Source organism: Prunus dulcis, chromosome 1 (assembly GCF_902201215.1).
Source record: "Prunus dulcis chromosome 1, ALMONDv2, whole genome shotgun sequence".
Taxonomy (NCBI): Eukaryota; Viridiplantae; Streptophyta; class Magnoliopsida; order Rosales; family Rosaceae; genus Prunus; species Prunus dulcis.
In genome coordinates, this window is record NC_047650.1 from 31,657,171 (window position 1) to 31,676,303 (window position 19,133).

General features: G+C 39.0%; 4 protein-coding genes and 1 non-coding gene across 5 annotated transcripts; 2 read left to right on the plus strand and 3 right to left on the minus strand.

The window, feature by feature from the left end:
- Window positions 1-3,454: 3,454 nt before the first annotated feature.
- Window positions 3,455-5,099, minus strand: LOC117615287 (pentatricopeptide repeat-containing protein At3g29230-like). The gene has a single exon (XM_034344343.1). The coding sequence runs from the start codon at window positions 5,076-5,078 to the stop codon at window positions 3,555-3,557; it is 1,524 nt and encodes a 507-aa protein (XP_034200234.1). The 5' UTR covers window positions 5,079-5,099; the 3' UTR covers window positions 3,455-3,554.
- Window positions 5,100-5,182: 83 nt separating this feature from the next.
- LOC117615285 (eukaryotic translation initiation factor-like) lies at window positions 5,183-10,166 on the minus strand. Its single transcript, XM_034344341.1, has 9 exons — window positions 9,853-10,166; window positions 8,924-8,995; window positions 8,677-8,772; window positions 8,273-8,428; window positions 7,773-7,870; window positions 7,537-7,624; window positions 7,093-7,443; window positions 6,759-7,001; window positions 5,183-6,642 (listed from the first exon to the last, which is right to left on the minus strand). Exons 1-9 carry the CDS (start codon window positions 9,997-9,999, stop codon window positions 5,584-5,586), a joined length of 2,310 nt encoding a protein of 769 aa, XP_034200232.1. The 5' UTR covers window positions 10,000-10,166; the 3' UTR covers window positions 5,183-5,583.
- LOC117616907 lies at window positions 9,305-9,409 on the minus strand. Its single transcript, XR_004584250.1, has one exon. It is a non-coding gene; the product is annotated as a small nucleolar RNA snoR103 (small nucleolar RNA).
- Window positions 10,167-12,947: 2,781 nt separating the features above from the next.
- LOC117615288 (phospholipid hydroperoxide glutathione peroxidase, chloroplastic-like) lies at window positions 12,948-15,780 on the plus strand. The gene is made up of 6 exons (XM_034344344.1): window positions 12,948-13,434; window positions 13,611-13,687; window positions 13,824-13,885; window positions 14,108-14,226; window positions 14,329-14,496; window positions 15,515-15,780. The coding sequence occupies exons 1-6, from the start codon at window positions 13,156-13,158 to the stop codon at window positions 15,542-15,544; spliced, it is 735 nt and encodes a 244-aa protein (XP_034200235.1). The 5' UTR covers window positions 12,948-13,155; the 3' UTR covers window positions 15,545-15,780.
- A 98-nt stretch (window positions 15,781-15,878) lies between these two features.
- Window positions 15,879-18,702, plus strand: LOC117615286 (probable folate-biopterin transporter 6). Its single transcript, XM_034344342.1, has 4 exons — window positions 15,879-16,943; window positions 17,282-17,383; window positions 17,682-17,852; window positions 17,991-18,702. The coding sequence occupies exons 1-4, from the start codon at window positions 16,281-16,283 to the stop codon at window positions 18,585-18,587; spliced, it is 1,533 nt and encodes a 510-aa protein (XP_034200233.1). The 5' UTR covers window positions 15,879-16,280; the 3' UTR covers window positions 18,588-18,702.
- The last annotated feature ends 431 nt before the right edge of the window (window positions 18,703-19,133 follow it).

Consider the following 19,133-nt stretch of genomic DNA (forward strand, 5'->3'; position numbering starts at 1 on the left):
TGTCATGGCCGCTGAATTGGTGAAAGCGGCAGAAGACCCCTGTGTTTGGCATAGGCTTGTTGGACGGTCTCCGGGGGGGTGGCTTGGGGATGATGGGGGCCTCACGCACCAGGACGTTCTCATAAGTGGTGTTGAGGGTCGTGAAAACCTCGAACCTGGGCCGGGGTGTGAAGGGAAGAGGGGCCCGATCACTGGTCTTAGGAGGGTTGCCTCCGCTAGAGTGGTGGTGGTTGCCATGTCTGCCACGCTTGTTATTGCCGAAGGAATGCTGGTAGCTATCCTTCCGCTTATTTTGTTGGTTGTCTTGGGCATTCGGGGCAGGGGTAGAATGCTGAAGTGAGGCTGGGGTGGGTGCTGAAGCAGGTGGAGGATCAGCGAAAGTGTTTCGCGCCAGGTTAGCTGGGCCACGCTTGGAATTGAAGTATTCAGCCTTAGCGTGGATCGCCGCCTGCTTCATCAGCTCGGTATATGTGTTTCAACTATTGCTATGAACCAGGTAGCGGAAGTTGGACTCGCGGAGGCCGCTCTTAAAAGCGCCGAAGGCAGCGCGATCGTCAGTGTCTGGGCAGCGGGAGTATTCATGGCTGAACCGAGCTGCATCCTCCCGAAGGGGTTCGTCCTCAGCTTGCCGAAGCATATACAAGTCGTCGGCAGAATATAGGCGATCAGTCTGGATCATAAAATGGTCCAGGAACGTCTGCTTGAGACTATCAAAGGAGTTGATGGTGCGGGGATGGAGCATGTAGAACCAATTCAGGGCCGCGCCGCTGAGGGTGGAAGGGAAGAGGAGGCACATGCCTTCATCAGTAAGGCCTTTGCACCCAAGGGCAGACTGGAAGGAGTGGATGTGGGTGAGAGGATCCTCCGTGCCAGTGTAGAAAGCGATGCGGAGTGGCTGGATATCCTTCTCCTGGTGGTAGTGGAGGATACGCTCGGTAAAAGGCCCTGGCCGTGGTTTCGCCCAGAGGGGTTGATGGCTGCGATGTTGCTCGCTTTCCAGGCGCCGGACCTTCTCGAAGAGAAGCCTCATAGCCGGGTCGGCATGAGGAAGAGTTTCAAGCGCCAAAGGCCCGGGGGTGGGATAGACAGGGGCTGGGGAATGTTCCCAATCTTCTGAATTATAGAATTCCCAACTATCCGAGTCCCCGACACCTTCTCCATTAGGTACGCGGACGGGGGCTGGCGATGGGCCCAGGTGTGCCACCCTTGGGTCCTCGAGGTTGACAGGGATAGGGATCGGCCTTGGCTGACGGTCCGAGATGCGATCCCGGCAATCTTGGTAGATCCTGACTGGCTCGTGAGGCCGGTCCTTCGGTGGGGGAACGCAAAGGGGTCGTGACGGGGGTTGCTCCGGATGAAGGTGGTCTTTTCCCTTGCGGAGCCTAGATTGGGCCGGGGAGCTGTGGCTGGAATGTGCTGGCTGGTTCGGCTGAGTATGCCCAACGTTCTGGGTCAGGTTTTGTTGGGCATCCTGGGCACGAGTCCTCTCCTGGTTCCGCTTTAGAACACGAAAGTCATGCTCTAGCTCAGCATTCCGGGTATGAAGATGCTCGTACTTCTCCGACATCTTAGTCATACTATCACGGAGGCGCTCCACTTCTGCCTGGAGATTTCCTTCGGGAAGTACCCTCGCGGGGGGTCTGGTGCTGGGTATCGTGGCTATCCTCGGTCGGCATAGCAGGATGTGGGGTGAAGAAGAGGCGACGGGGCCTGAGGGGTGAAGGAGCCAGCTGGGCTGATAGAGAAAAAAGGGATTCAAGTGTCGAATTCCCACAGACGGCGCCAAACTGTTGATGCTCAAAATGGCTCGGCCACTATTTGAGTCCAACTTAGTGATTAGAGGTACTAGGTCTTCAGCAGGGAAGAAGGCTGAAGCCCTTGGGTGAAATGGATTGGTAAGACCTGCAGAAGGTAAAAAGAGGAGAAGCAACCGTTAAGCTTCGGACACCGGTGTGGTGCCGGCCGAAGGCTCTCCGATGCCTAAGTCAGTTACAGGTAGTAATTCTGGCAGAGTAACAGTGAAAGTAGGGGAATGGTCTCTCTGTTTTACCTGGGTTTTGTTCCCTATTTATAGGGAAGTGAAAGTGGGAGCTTTGCACAAAGTTCCAATGTGGGACTTTGTGCAAGCCGTTGTGGTGGCGACACGTGTCATGGATATTAGGTTTGGCACTTGGGAGCTCGGCCTTGGAAGTGTGTCTTCCTTCGGCATGGGAGAAGGCGTGGTTGCCTTGGTGCTAGTCGCTTTGATGCTGAGACTGCTTGGTTCATTATGGTGTAAACAGTTTTGATTAGCTAGTTTTTGATCAATGCAGTGGGGGCTAATTCTCTTAGTTGACATTGTGATTGAGGGGATGGTTGGTTGAAGACCACTTTTTGTTCATTGACATCAATCTAAATGTACAAGTTCTTTCTTCTTATAATAGTTCTTTTGATTTGAAGTTTTGTTCACAATACATGCTTGTGTTGTGTTTTTTGGCATATATTTCTTAGACATGATTTAACCTAATTGATGATCTTATTCAAGATTTATTTTTTTATTTTTTAGAGGCAAAGGAACTTTATCAAAGTGTAATTTAAACGTAAATTAACATCCCCTTCTATAATGGGTAAGTTGGGCTCTTAAAGTGGAATTAAAGTTTCTTACTTTTTAAAAATATTTCATTAATGTTGGTTTATAGACGATAAGATCTACTTTGTGCACCGTACCTTTTGAATGTGCTTCACAAACAATATTGGAGAAGATATGATTTGGTATCAAATTCCCTGGCAAGCCAGTGGGCAACGCAACATGCCCCTTCATTTCATGTGCTAAAAATTATAGGTCAAAGGAAAAAAAAAATACCAAAAATAAAAAAGAAAGATAAATCCCCCAAAATACATTGAACCCCAATCTGATTAAACAATTGTTGAAAGGGATATGGTGTATAGAATAAAGGTGTTGATAATCAAATCCTCAAAGTTGTGTGCAGAAGTAATTGAAAGTTGATTGGGAAAGCAAAATTGACTTGTCTCCTAACAAATTGATGGCCACCAAGGCATCAACCATGTGATTAGATATGGGTATATCAATCACCTACTATGGGCATGAGTGCAACCCCACTATGGGGCAGGTTGTACATGATCTCTCTCTCTCTCTTCACCTGGAGTGGTGGGTACAAAATCGGATCTTGTGGTCCTGAAATAATTGGCTGAATCCACTGTTTTTGAGTAAACTTGAATTCACCTATAAATAGTAAAATATTAATGGGCTAAAAGGGTCATCAGTGGCACCTAAGTTACTCAAAATAGTCCATCATGGGTCAAAGTTATGTGGTGTGGCCCTAGGACAGATGATGTATTGCGTTCATCTGAGTCAATGCCCAAGTCAAGACATAGAATTATTCTAGAATATATTGAATTTCTTAGATCAGTTTCAATTACAGAACGCAAAGGGTTTGTTGCCTAAGTGGTTAAGAGCAGTAATCCATACGTTCGAATTCCTCCTCTCTCAATATTGCTTGTATATTAAAACTTTATGCTTAATTAGGTAGATAAAAAGCGTCACTTGGGCAAACTTAATCTCTGCCAATCTCTCCAGCCAAAAACTTGTGAACCCTTCCATTGATCTGAATTTCACTGCAGCCAGCAGTCTTAACAATGCCTGAATCATTCATCATATTTCTCCATCTTTGTGCTTCCTCCCATTGACCGCAGGATGCATACAAGTTAGCAAACATCATATATTCACCATCGCTCAAGGAACAAGCCCTGTCCATAATTAGCTTCATAGCTTTCTCCCCATTTTCAAGGTCCTGATGAATGACACAAGCACCAAGCAAGGCACCCAAGACCGACTCGCCCGGTTCAAACGACATCGTCTCAATGAGTTGCAGCGCAGAGTCAAAAAGCCTGGCTTTGCTTAAAAGATCAACCATGCACCCATAATGCTCTGCCTTTGGAGTGATCCCATATTGCTTTCCCATGCAAGCAAACAACTGGCATCCTTCTTCCACCAGCCCTGCATGACTGCATGCACTTAGCAAAGCAATGAAGGTGATATCATCTGGTTTTATACGATTCTCTCTCATTTGGCCCAAGAGTTTCAGAGCAGCCGAGCCGAAACCATGAAGAGCAACACCTGAAAGTATGGCATTCCAACAGTAGATATCCTTAACTTTGGACTTATAAAAGACCTCTAAGGAGCTCCCTATGCTTCCACACTTAGCATACATATCTATCAGTGCTGTTACTGCATGGGGACTTGAGGCCTGCCCAAGCATTTTGGCATATGTGTGTATCTCTATGCCTGTTTCAAGTGAACCCAAGTGAGTACAGGCAGATAAAGCACCAGTCACAGTCAGATAATCAGGTTTGGTGTTTCCAGCCTTCATTTTGTAGAAGAGATCGATAGCTTTGGTGGGAAGTTGATTGTTCAAATAACCCATTATCATTGTGTTCCAAGTTATGACATTTCTTTCTGGCATTGCCTCAAACAATGTATGTGCTTCAGCCACATCTCCAGCGTTCATGCATGCCAGTATCATCGAGTTCCATGAGACGATGTCTTTCTCAGGAATTCCATCAAACACACTTCTCGCAGATGTTACGCTACCCATGCCTGCAAACCCGGAGATCATAATATTGAAGGATGAGAGGTCCTGCAATGGCATTGTATCGAAAATTTCGATTGCATTATCCATCTGGCCACCAGAAGCATAAACATCTAGCATGGAGTTCCAGGCTACCACATCTCTCACATGCATTTTATCAAACGCTTTACGAGCATTAACGAGGAGCCCGAGAGACGAATACATTTTCAGCAGAGCAGTTTGGACGAAAAGATGGTCGCAGAAACCAGTTTTAACAGTCTGGCCGTGGAGGGTTACCCCAATACGCAAATAAGAAGCATTGCCTGCTGCTTTGAGCAAAATGGGAAATGTGTAGTTATCAGCACAGAAACCAAGTCTTTGCATGTCTATGTATGATTGAATTGCATGCTCTGCATTTCCCTTAAGCACTTGAGCCTTTATAATTTTATTCCATCTTTGCAGATCATGCGAAGGTGAGAGACAAGTGTAGTTGCAGGTCACAAGAGCCATCTCAATTGAGAGAAACTAGAAACTCCATTAACAAGACGGACTTTACAAAGTACAATTTCAAAAACTCACCAAGGGTTTACGCGCCAGAGCGAAGGAAGAAGATGAAAGCAAAACATAAGGTGAAGATTTATTGAAGCTAAAAGACAAAGTGATAAACAATATCCATAGAGAAAATTTAAGACCGCATACCGGCCAAGTACAAATTCCAGATTACTAGTACACAGATTGCAAAACTAATGTAACAAAAGGATCATGCAAGATCCTGTTCACCTCGATTGTTCCCGGGAAGAATTTAACCCAGGCTCGAGAGAAATACAAGACATCATGTTTCTCAGCTTCATCAAAACTAAACTAAAATCCCCAAAAAGAAAAATATACAACTGCATAAAATTATCCTCCGTTAAATAACTTTCAAAAATATGGGGGAAAATATAAGGCCTACTGCTCTTTCCCCCTGCGGCCAAAAGCCAGATAGCTTTCCACTGATAACTAAAACTAGCATGAATCAGGAAAGCAAAGTCTCACAAGCCTGGACCTCAGTTTCCTGGTTTGCCAAAAATTCTTGCCCAGAAGGGCTGGACGTAATGCTCTTCTTAGCAGCACCAAAGATGGCTGTCCGGAACATGTCATCTTCCACCTTCTTCAGGATTTGTGTCACAACCTTGAAGTCCAACACCCCTGCCAGAGCCAACTTCCCAATAACATCACCAAAATTAGTTGGTGCCTTTGGCAAATCAATGCCGATATCATCCAACATTGACCCATAAAGAAGGCACCCAGTTCCTATATCAACAGATGTCACAACTTTTTTATTGAACAAGAACTCAAGAAGCTTTATAACGGGTTCCACACATGGTGGGATCTTTTCCAGAGCAACGGCAATAGCTTCCTTAACAACCTCTGGATGGTAAGCTGGGGCTTTCAGCTCCTCCACACATTGAAGTGCTTCATCAAGAATCCGAACACTGAAATATTCCTCCAGCAGAGATACAGTTTTCCTATGAAGAACAGCAGAATTTGACACCGTTGCAGGAGCCAGAGGCTTAGCAGAATCTGATACAGTTGCAGGAGCCAGAGGCTTCTCCAAAGGAATTGCAGATGCAGCCGGAACTATAGGTTTGGGGTTTTGAGTAAGAGGTTCAATTCCTGCAATCAAATTAGTTCTGGTAGAAGGACCACCAGCTCCCTGCAACAAGGCACTCGTTTTCCCAGCTATTATGCCACCACTTCCTTGAGGTAAAAATTTTGAATTAAGAGAAGGTGTTTTGCTGATCAAAGGTGGCTGGACACGGCTGGCAGACTGGGAAGGCCCCAAACCATCACGCTTGGTCATTGAACGGGATCGATAAACCTCCCAATTGTCAGTATCAAGACCAGGCATTCCTGGCATTTTCCTGGTCCCTGGCATTCCAGGCATAGGCCTTGTAACAGGAAAACCTCCAGGGCTCAAATCCCCATGGGAACCAGCATTGCGAGCATTTCTCATCATTGCTGTTGCACCTGAACGCAGCCCTAGATTCTTTTCTGCTTCTGAATGGATTTCACTGATAGTCTTTGCTTTCACCTATCAGAACAGAGAATTTAAAAGAAAAAAACACAAGTTCCAACTATAATGTACCTCAATGCATTTTATGGTTATGCAGAATCAAAAAGGAGAAATGACATGATATGCAGAATCACCTCTTCACGCCTGGGGACCCAGTTGTTAGACCTCAAATCAAGAACATTGCGGACCATGAACCTCAGCCGTGGTGCAAGTTCAGTGTTTGTAGTCAGCTCCTTCAACCTACTAAAATAGCTATCATTGATTCTCCGAGATTTTTGGCTTTCATCCAGCTGCTTACCTATGGTGTTGAAAAATTGGCATATTGCCTCCACATTCTCCTCAGCAGGGCATGCTTTGCCATCATGTCCCAGAAGCTCCTGTGTTACACAAGAGTGCATAGTTAGTCCAGCAGTCAAACTCCTGTATAAAAAGACAACCCAGAAAAAGTGTATTAACACTAGCAAGGACCTGAACAATATGGTGGACAATCTTTTCAGGCACCATCTTTTGCTTTAAAAGTTCTCCAATAAGGCGTATGTTTCCTAGAGTTCGCAACTTAAGCATTCGTTCTTTATCTCTGCATTCCATTTCTTGCTCAGGAGCAGTCATCTGCCTAATTTCTGCCCTCAGGTTGTCAGCACCTTCAAAAGCCTCTTGACAATTATTCAATAGGACTCGTTTAAAAGTTATTTCTTTCCCACCAAGCTCCTCAGATGGGAAAGGAGGAAGCTTTGCATTAAGATCTGAGCATAAAAGGGCATACATAGGACAAAATGTTGGCTCCAGCACAGCCTTATCAAATATCAGAAAGATAACATCCTGCAATTCAAATTGAACCCTAAAGCTCTTTAGCCAGAAAGCAATAGCTCAGTATGGAGTTCAAAGTATTCAAGATATTTAGTGAAAACAAACCTTTAAAATATCTGGAGTTGTGATTCCAGAATCAATAAGTTGACCCTTGAGAACATCAAACTTCTCTGGGGTCAATTTGTTCAATATACTGCACAGAAATTAGAACACTTTTTGTAAGATACTCAGATAGAACAAGCAGATGCACAAAAGAAAAAGTCGTGAAAGCATCTTTTTAAAATGTAATACAAATCATGAAGGCATATCTTTCAGCTCATAGGTAGAAGAGAACGAATTACCCTTTCACTGTCTTCAACACACGTTCCTTGTCAGACAAAGTTCCTCTTCGAACTGACCATGGAACTTCTGCCTTAATGAGGGCAGGAGCAGGCCCTACCTGGTTTTGTGCAAAAGGTTAGGATAAGAAAAAAGAACTATTGGAACAAACAAAATCTTCCATTATACACTGGTGCCATTTGAACCCCATCAAACAACCATAAGCATCCTAAACTGACTTTTGATAGATAATTAAACATACCAGCCAATGATTCCTTATCGAGTATGTACAGAAATCAAGAACCAATGATTAAACAATTAGAAACACAAAGTACTCAATATACAATAATTAAAATTACAAATAATGTCTTAAGTAGAACTTCTTTGGTGGTATTTACTGCATAGGTCAAGGAATCAGGAAGAGTAAACAAATTTACTCTGTAGTATAGCATGCAAAAACATAGAATCGTAAGAGACAAGAGACCATGTATATCCTTTACACAATCTGATAATAACTTATTACCACTTGGTTACCAGAAATTTGCGCCCTTCCAAACTGGGAATTTTGCTGGTTATTCAATTCCTTTTTATCTTCCTCAGAAGCAGGCAACTGTGCAGATCGACCACGCCAATCGCGATTATCTGGCTCAGAATAACGAGCTTGGGGTTGAGGTTGCAGCTAAAGAAAATTGAAGTCAATGTTAGAAGTCCTAAAACATATAAAGAAAGGAAAATTATATATGACCTATAGAATCATAGGATGAAAGAATAATTTGAAAAAATCCAATCACATGGACTCAACAGTTGTAAATGTGAAAGTTGATATTCACGAGTTTACTGTCCAGATAAATAAAACATTTACTTCTTTTTTTTTGGACGAAAAAATAAAACATTTACATGGTAGAAGAGATTAGTAATTAAACTCACATTGGCATCTGCACGACCCCAAGTAGGATCCTCTATAACAAACTCAGTATCTATTTCTTGTTTAATCTTCAAAATTTCCTCAGGGATAGTAGTACCCTATACAAGAAGTAAGATCATCATATAACGCTATCAGCCACACTTTCCAGGAAAGATACATACTAAGCAATATTCTACTTCTCTTGCTAGTGCTTCATAACCATATTAAAGAACAACAGAAGCTATTAAGAAAAGTGATCACAACAAGTACCTCCCTGAGCTGCAAAAGTTGATCTCTAGTATATCGAACACGCTCACGACCTTCAAACCGCAAGTCACCAGTCTATTACAAGAACACATTTGAAAGAGTAAAAACATTATAAGTTGTAATCATCAGTAAACTAACTATATACCTTACAACATAAATAAGCAAGCCCACACAAAAAGGGAGATGTGTTATTAATGAAGAGTGAGGATGGCATACATGACCGACCATACCCCAATTAGAGCTTGAACCTAGAAAACTAAGACACAAATACAACCATAATAGATCATATGTGTTGAAAAGTGAAGACATATCAAATTAGAACACACGTATCATTAGAAAATCACAATCAACAGACAGAAGCCAAAATTATATTTAAGAAGCTTAACATGTAATGTCGGTTCTTTATGGGCATTGCGGACTCATTGCATGCCCACCTAAATCCAACATATAACTCTTCGTCCATATTTACAGCTGGTACACATTCTTGAGAGCCCTGCCAAGAATTAGGACGTTTAAATCTACCAATATCAAATTCACCATATTTGGACGATCAAATCTTTTTCTAGGAATCTCAAAGTTTTGGTTTTTGAGGATTTCAAGGAATAATGTGAATGAAGATCCAATTTGTACAATGATAACGTTCATTTATCAGAAAAAGTAAAACTCTTTAGCAATTACGCTCAATATGTCCAGGCAACAACCTTATAATACAACACCGAAGCCATTCCAAACAAATATATATAATAAAAAACTCGATATCCACTCAAGGAATAAAAAAAAAAGAGAAAAATATTGTTTTGAACTAACTAAACCTCCAGAGAACCAGATCTGTAGAACAAGCAAATACATTCATTAATAAGCTTATGCAATCATACATACATACATACAAATATACATATCTGTATACGTTTGGAGCTAGGGTTAGGAGGGACCTTGAAGGCAGGAGCGAGGCCGGCATGGGACTGGAGAGCCTGAGCCTCTGAAGAAGAAGAATCAAAGCGAGGTGCGAGGAATCTGGGGGCACGGAGGCCACCGGCGCCTCCAGGTCTCAAGCTTATCACCGTCGGATCCGCCATCATAACTTGGCGCCGTTGATTTTTTCCGAATAGATAAGGGGAAGAGATTGCAGCCGTCCGATTGGGTAAAGAGAGAAAGGGGCGTTTGGTATCGTGGATAGGGTTAGGTTGTGTTTGCAGATAGAGACAGAGGCTCTCTCTCTCTCTCTCTCTCTCTCTCTCTCTCTCTCTCTCTCTTTTTCTCTATATGTGTAGGCGTGCAACCTCCTCGCAGCAGCTGCAAAGAGAAGAGACGATAGAAACGCAAGCCCTATTTAAATTAAAATTGAGAGAAACCTTCCGGTTGTCGTTTTAACTCTTAAATTTCCTGAAACGCTTATGAACCGAGGTAATATAATTTCTGACTGAAAAAATAAAATATAACCTACATTTGTTTAAATTTGTAAAAATAAATATAATTATTTATTATTTATTTACAGAATAATCAAAAGGAAAAAGTAAAATATACTCTTATTTTGTTAAGCATATCTTTCTTTCTTTGGTTAAAAAAACTTTTATTTGGTTTAAACCTCTTCTTGGTAAATTAAAAAAATTCCAAAATAACTTTCTTTCTTTATTTTTTTTTCTTTCGTATTTTGGTGAGATGTGTTTACCTAATTGAGTCATTGTAATTACTTTCCAACTTTTCCTTTCCCTTTATAGAAAGAAATGTGCATCCATTTTCATTTATATATATATATATTATTAATACAATTAATATTTAAACATTTAAATAATATTTTAGCCTTATTTAATTACTTTAATTATTAATTATGTTTTTATTATTAATTTTTAGTGAATAATTAGTATTTAAATATATTTTTAAATTTTATAAATTACTTAATAAATAATAAATAATTATTTTTAATTGTTTGTGGAATATTATTTTCTTCAGGGACAAAATAGATAATTACTTAATATTTTTAAGTAAGTAATATTTTAGTCTTATTTAATTAATAATTAATTTTTAGTTATTATTTCTTGAGTGAATAATTTAATTGGTTTCATAAATTACTTAATAAATAGCAATGAATTATTTTGCGGACTTAATTTTTAAAAAAATTCCAAAATTATTTTTAAATTTGTTTCAATTATTTAAAAATCCAATAAAATTAGTTTAAATACTCCACACACAAAAAAATAGTATTCCAATAATGGATTTTACCTTCCAACCCATAAATTCAAGTGTCGAACCAAAAACCTTACCTTCCAAACTTGTTTCAAATCCATTTTCAAGCATCAAATCCTAACTATAAGCCTATTCTAGGGCACTTATGACTTGATTAGGCTTGGATACTCACGTAACTCGACCTTAAATTTTTCTAGAGGCAGTTCTTGGGGTGTGCAAGGTGAGCACAAGCACAAGGCCCCACAAATATTATATTGCTGTATTAAATGTTATTCTATTGAGGTTATTTATAATAATCAGATTGAGGTTAGTATAATATACTAATATTACATATACTACATAAAATTTGCCATTAACTTTGCAGACCAAAAAATTATTAGACACATTAAAAAAACAAAAACAAAAACTTTGCATACATAATATATTAATGTAATATATAACATAGCCAAACCCTTATACAGCATACAAGTTTATTTTTCTTTTCCCCAAACTGTCATACGCCATGTAGTTAGGGGCGGAGCCACTTAGGGACCAGTGTGATATGCCCGCCAATTTTTATATAAAATATTGTATATTAATATCTTTTATGATACTTCAAATATTTTTAGGGTTTTCTCTTCAAGTTTACATTTTTTTTTTTTTTATGTTTTAGATCAATTTTCTAAAAATTTAGTATACATATTATTATTTTTTACACAAGTCCTTCAAATCTAATAGTCATTTTCACCAATTTCTCTAGATTTGTGACTATTTATTCTCTTATTCTCCTTATAATATATTATCAAGTTTCAATTTATTTTTTTTGCCAAATTATCAAGTTTCAATTGGGTTGGCTCACTTAATTAAGATTGTTAATCCTTCTCTTTTTTTATTTATTGTTTTCTCTTTGCCTATAGGGTTTGGGAAATTTTGAATTATTCTCTATTGAGTTCAATGGATCTTTTAACTAATTTGTAGATTACCAAAAGAAAAAAAGTGTAAAGATTTCATCACATATGTATTATGTATGATGTTTTGGCCTTTTTGGTTAATTTGGAATGTATTGTGAGTTTGAATTTTTTTTATAAATATTTTGTAAGAGGCCCCTCACACATGAAATCCTTGTTCCGCCACTGTCTGTAGCCTTCTTTTGCAAGTTTCACGAATCAAGCTCAATTCTCTCTCCCAAATTCTTAGAGTTTTCACTCCTTTTTTTCTAAATGATAATTGAAGAAAATTCCCAAATCAATAAGTCCATCCTCGTATGACCAAGACAAATTTAAATAATTAAGGATGTAATATTATAGTTTAAATTTTGATAGTATGGTTATTGATTCAAGAAAATTCATTAAGTAATTATCGGAGGATTTTTATTTAATGTGATTGGCTTTTGGTGAGTTTTAGTTGTAAATTTGCTATCAATGATTCAATATATATGGTCCCAATTCTATTTCTTTTGTTAAAGATTTTGTTTTAAGAGGCTCCATTACTCATTTTGCATAGTGCTTTTAAAACTTTAGAGCCGTCTCTAGGTTTTACAATTAGGGTTTTGATCTCAGGGGTTAGAACGATGTAATCAGACCTAAACCTAGTTAGTTGAGTATGTCTTAAGATAGATTTTAACAAATGGTTTGTTGTCGTAATCCCGACAAAATTTCATTGAAAAATATTTATCGTGACATATATTCACTTGGCTCGTTAAAGTTTGTCGGAATACAAAAAGTTTGACAAGATAGGCATATCCCGACAAAATTCAACCACACATATCTAAGTTAGGTCCGATTTCGTCGTACCAACCCAAAATTGAGATCAAAACCTTAATTGTAAAGCCCTACTAAACAAGCAAGAAAAAGGCAGACAAAACACAAACATAACCCTGATTTTAAAAGAAAAAAAAAAAACAAACAAACACCACGTGTGAGCACACCTTCCACAAGAGAGCTTCCCTGTATACGGAGTCCAGAGATTTCAACATAATCAACATTCAGCCCAACCCGCTATTTATTTGGAAGAGCTCGTCAACTCCCAATTCCAAATTTCCAACCGAGCTCCAAGTCCCCAACCAGACAAATATGGCTTCCATGCCTTTCTCTGCAACTTGTTCAACCCCTCTACACGGTTATTCTCAAACAAAAACAACAAGAAGCTCAAATTCTTCAGCTTCATGCCCTTCCATGGCTTTCTGGACCCCCTTCGTCAAATCTTCACTTGGGTCATCTAAATCGGCAATTTTCCAGAACGGGTTCTCTTTGCAATCACCGAGTTTTAATGGGGTTTTCTTCAAAGCTCGGTCTTTGGGTGTTTATGCAAGAGCAGCTACAGAGAAAACTCTTTATGATTTCAGTGTCAAGGTATATCGTATATGTTCCTGAAAGAATTTACTTTTTTCTCCTTTTCCTTAATAGGCAGAATACCATTTGGATGTGACTGGGAAAAGAACCAAACTTGTAGCTCAATTTTTTCAGTGGATGGCAAAAATTGGTATCAATTTGATATTTATGAAGTCAGTAAGTTTATTTTTATGTAGGATATTGACAGAAAGGATGTTCCTCTTAGCAAATTCAAGGGGAAGGTTCTTCTGATAGTGAACGTGGCTTCAAAATGGTATTGGGAAGTCCTTTGGATATTTGTCTCTGAGCTGAACTTTTGTAATATATTTGTCAAATTGAATTTTACGAAAGGCCTCTGTGGAAGTTTGAGATGATTGTGAATTAATAAAAAATATTTGTTTGTATATCAGTGGATTGACTTCTTCAAATTACTCAGAACTGTCACACTTGTATGAAAAGTACAAAACTCAAGGTATGTTCCATCTCGGGAAATTCCTATTGATTCTTTTCAATAATAGTTTTTTCGCCACAAAAATGTGCATTAGATTGAATTTATACATTCTGAAATCCTTTGGATAGTCCTGCCAATTACATCCATAAGGGCAGTGTTTTTTTCTTGTTACACAAGTCACCTTCTTTTTGGTTGGTCAGGGTGAACATTAGAGTCAGGTGGTAATAGTTGCTGTCTATGTAGGATTTGAGATTCTAGCTTTCCCTTGCAATCAGTTTGGGGGCCAAGAGCCTGGATCAAACCCGGAAATCAAGCAGTTTGCTTGTACAAGGTTTAAAGCTGAATTCCCCATTTTTGACAAGGTGCGAGGTTCAGCCGCATGTCTTCCTTCCATTACTTTATTTTTTCTTTTCATATATTTTTTTACGGAGATGGTTGTTTCAAGTACTAAAAGTGCATAACAGGTTGATGTCAACGGTCCCAGCACAGCTCCGGTTTACCAGTTTCTGAAATCAAGTGCAGGAGGTTTTCTAGGTGACCTTGTCAAGTGGAATTTTGAGAAGTTTTTGGTGGACAAGAATGGTAAAGTTGTTGAGAGATACCCACCAACAACATCACCTTTTCAAATTGAGGTATGCTTTTCCTTGTTTCATTCGGTTTTATAATTTGTAAATTCAATGATACCTGGGTATTGATTGGATCATCTATAAGTTAGTAAGGTGTGTGACAAGCCTTCACAAAAGGAGAACCTTAGGGCCCATTTGATAACCATTTCAGTTTTAGTTTTTAGTTTTCATTTTTTGTGCTAGAGTATAGAGGAAAATGAGAGTGAGAATGGGAGTGAGGATGAGATTGAGAGAGAGGATGAGAGGGGGATGATGAGAGGGAGGAGTAACAAAAATGAAAACAAAATCTTGAAAGTGAAAACAATTTGAAATAGATTTCAGTTTTTAGTTTTTGTTTTCACTTTTGTTACTTCTCCCTCCCATCCTCTCCTCTCATCTTCCCTCCCAATCCCATCTCCACTCTCACTCTCACTTCCATTCTCCCACTTTTTGATGATTTGGTGGTCAAGAAGACTAAAGTTAATGCTCTTATTTTTATGAAGTGAAATAGTTTTAAAATTCCCCTTTCCAATAACTGCTCCATTTTTGTTTTGATAAAATATGAAGCCTATTCGAAGTTAAAGGCTAATAGTTTTGTTTAACCACTGATGCTAATTGGAATCTTCCTATAAATCTCCTGAGATACTCTCTTGTAGTTGTTTATTTGAGCCTGTTTGCTGAGTTTGCTGCTTGTAACTTTTTAGTTTGCAGTCTGTGCTGCTGTTGCAGCTTTCTTTGGATTAAAAAAAAAAAAATTATTCATACCAAAACGAAGAGGTTAGTTTAGTAACATAGCTATAAAGGCAACAAACAAAAAGATTGAATCAGCTCTGAAACTTAATATTAGCTATCGAAATGACGTGTGCATTTTCTGCTTAATGTGTCTCTGAGTTAAAATAGCGTTGCAACTTGAGCATCATAATCTGAACCGAAAATATAAGAGTATTTCCTCCCTCCATCCCGTCATGTGAGTAACTGTAGAAGTAACTGTTCTCAGTCTCACTGTTTTGCTGGTCTGATTCTTTGTCTATACAATTTTTTTCAGAGGGATATCCAGAAACTGGTGGCAGCTTGAGGAGAAGAGCTACACAACATGCATGGCGGCACCCAGTTAAGGGAGGATGGAGGAGCATACGTGGAAATCCCTGTATATGGCGTTTTAGTTAATAGCTTTTACATATCTGTCTTATCAGTAGAGTTTTATTTTCTTGTTTTGGGGGGTAATGGACGCACTCCTTGTCGGTTTCAGTTGTTCTTTTTCATATATATTTATCATAATTTGCATTGATACAAATCTACTCATGTCTAGCAGCCATATTTTGTCAATTTGTCTCACCATTCAATTTCAGCCTATATTCTAATTGGCTAAAATGGTTTGAAATGCGATAAAGTTCTAATTATCCGTCAACCTATTCGGTACAAGTTAAAACGATCCTTACTTATGGTGCATTTGTTGCAAAATGTTCATTGATAGATGAACAATTTAACTATATGTGAACATATTGGCTTCTGTCTTTATACTAGTTTGAAGTACTTTGCTTGCAGATGCTGTTGTCTTTGAGCTCTCTGTTTATTCATATAATATTGCCTCTGAAGATTTTAGCATTAAGTTGCATTGTCCGACTTGTATTCTGAAGACATATTATATTGAATTAATCCATCCAAGTTCCAACCCTGCGTTTTCTTTAATACTTCATTAACTGTCATCAATTAACAAACCATTAAAAATACACAAAAGATGGAACTGACCCTCCTAGACTTTTTCTTCTTTGAGCCTCCAAATCTTTTACCTCCTCTACTTCCCCAGATCCATGCTCTCCATGGATCCCTCTCAAGAAACCAATATCATTGATCAAGCTACTTCAGACCAAAAATATGATCATCATCATCATCGCCATTCAAACTCCACGAACCCATTTGCTCAAATGATCCAGCAACCCTTCCAATGGCTCCAAATGCTCTCTTCAGAACTCAACCCAACTTTTGTCTTGGGTGTGGTCATCGTCTATGGCCTCAGCCAAGGATTTTCAGGCTCTTATTTCAGAGTGGTCGCAGACTTCTACTGGAAAGATGTCCAGAAAGTCCAACCCTCAGTTGTGCAGCTCTACGTAGGCTTGTACTACATCCCATGGGTCATGAAGCCCATTTGGGGCATATTGACTGACGTTTTTCCAGTTCAAGGCTATAGAAGACGACCCTATTTTGTGCTAGCAGGACTTACAGGGATCATTTCAGCTCTCATGGTTGCACTAAGTGACAGCTTGGCTGCTGCTGTGGCCTTGACTTGTTTGATTGGTGTCATGGCAAGTGTAGCGATTGCGGACGTGACGATTGATGCTTGTATTGCAAGGAATAGCATTGAGATCCGATGGTTGGCCTCGGATTTGCAGAGCCTTTGTGGGTTCTGCTCCTCTGCCGGAGCTTTGGTTGGGTACTCTACAAGTGGGTTTTTTGTTCACCATCTTGGTGCTCAGGTACCTTTTTTTTTCAAACTGAGATGGATTATTATTATTTATTTAGTGTTACAGATATATGTGCAGTATAGTTTATTATGCAAATTGACTATATCTTATATGGGTTCGTGCATATTGGCATATTTTTATGTTATATTTATCTGGAACTTCCCGATAAAGATTCGTGCAATATTTTTCCCAGAAATTCTGGACGGATCTATGACATGTAAACTAAAAGGAACAGAATTGTGCTGTCTATCTTCTTATGACCCCATTTGTTCAGTATTTTTATATCTTGGGTTTTAATTTATTTTGGATTAAGGATTCTAAGAATTGAAAGCTGCAAATTGTTGTTGTAGGGTGCATTGGGTCTTTTAGCAATCCCACCAGTCTTTCTGACTGTACTGGGCTTTGTTATATATGAAGAAGGATCAACCAGCCTTCGTTCTGTGAAAAAGAAGGTTAGAAAATTTACACATTTTTTTGTTACCATAAATTTTCCACATTTCTCTTTTATGCTTTATTTTATTATCTCTTTCAGCAAAACCAGTGGTCCTGGGATAAAACAAAACAAAATAAAAACTCATCCTGTCATTATCTATCTTTTCCTGCGACAAACTCCGCTAAGTTCTCACCTGATGGTTCATATATATATATATATATATATATATATATATATATGTATATATGAAAACTCCCCAGTAATATTTCCACATACAATATCTATATATGTTTAAATACAAATGTGTGCATGTCCAGGTAGTAGAGGAAGTAGGAGTGGCAATAAGGGGCATGTACAGAACAATCAAATGTCCTCAGGTGTGGAAGCCTTCCCTTTACATGTACCTATCTTTGACTCTCAGCATTAGCACTCATGAAGGCCAGTTTTATTGGTACACTGACCCTACAGCTGGTCCTGCTTTCTCTCAGGTCCCTCTCTAGCTTTCCCACTCTGTACATATTATTTGTTAAAGAACATGACACGTCAATAACAAAACGTAGCAACATGTTATTGATACAAGGACAATATGTCTTTCACATAGACTAATTGGCTTTATCCATGGGCAGGAGTTTGTTGGGATGATATATGCAGTTAGTGCAATGGCTTCAATAGTAGGGGTTCTGATCTACCACAAGACTCTAAAAGACTACCCCTTTAGAAACCTACTCTTCTTTGCTCAACTTCTCTACGCCATATCAGGCATGCTCGATCTCACATTCATCCTAAGGTGGAACTTAATTCTGGGCATTCCCGACTACTTCTTCGTCATCATGGAAGAATGCGTTTCTCGAATCGTTAGCAGAATTCGATGGATGCCCATGATCGTATTGAGCACAAGGCTTTGCCCTCTAGGCATTGAAGGCACATTTTTTGCGCTGTTGATGTGCATTGACAGCCTTGGCTCACTGTCCTCTAAATGGGGTGGAGGAGTGGTTCTTCATGCCTTGAATGTCACAAGGACAGATTTCACAAACTTATGGCTGGTCATTCTCATTAGGAATATGTTGAGGTTTTCAACACTTGCTTTGATATTTTTGGTTCCCAAGGCTGATCAATTTGATGTGTTGATTCCTTCTGATCTTTTGACCAAAAACTCTGCTGTTAGTGGTGTAGATGATGAGAGCTTGGAACTGGTTCCAATGAAGGAGAAAATTGAAGTTTAGGTGCTCATTTTTTTTATAGGTTCAGATGTAAAGAATTAGCCTCATACATTGTATTGTACAAAATCTTAAAGATGTTTACACAGTAAAATTGCTTTAGGGAGAGCATGCTTTATTATTTAGACAAAGGTTATTATGGTAATTGAATCCATGTATCATATAACAAATATACATGATATATCCACCAATTAGCTCTTGATTTAGTGATATTTAAAAGAGGCGATCAGTTCGAACTCCCTCTTCTATAACAAAAATAAAAAAAAGGCGCTCAAATATTGATTTGGTGATATTTAAAGGAGGTGCTCAGCTCTTGTAATCAGTTAATTTTAGAATTCCTTTAACAACACCCATTGGTAAATACCAAAACTGTCCTTTGCTTGCCACTAGAGCTGTTGGGAAAGAATTGGACCAACCAATCCACAATCTCCATTTCTTTGATCAGTCATTTTATAGTGAGGCCTAATATATGACCATTAAGTGAGGCCATATCTTTTAACCGTTTGATTAAATTAGTTAGTCGTTGAATTAAATTGATTAATCTAATCCAAC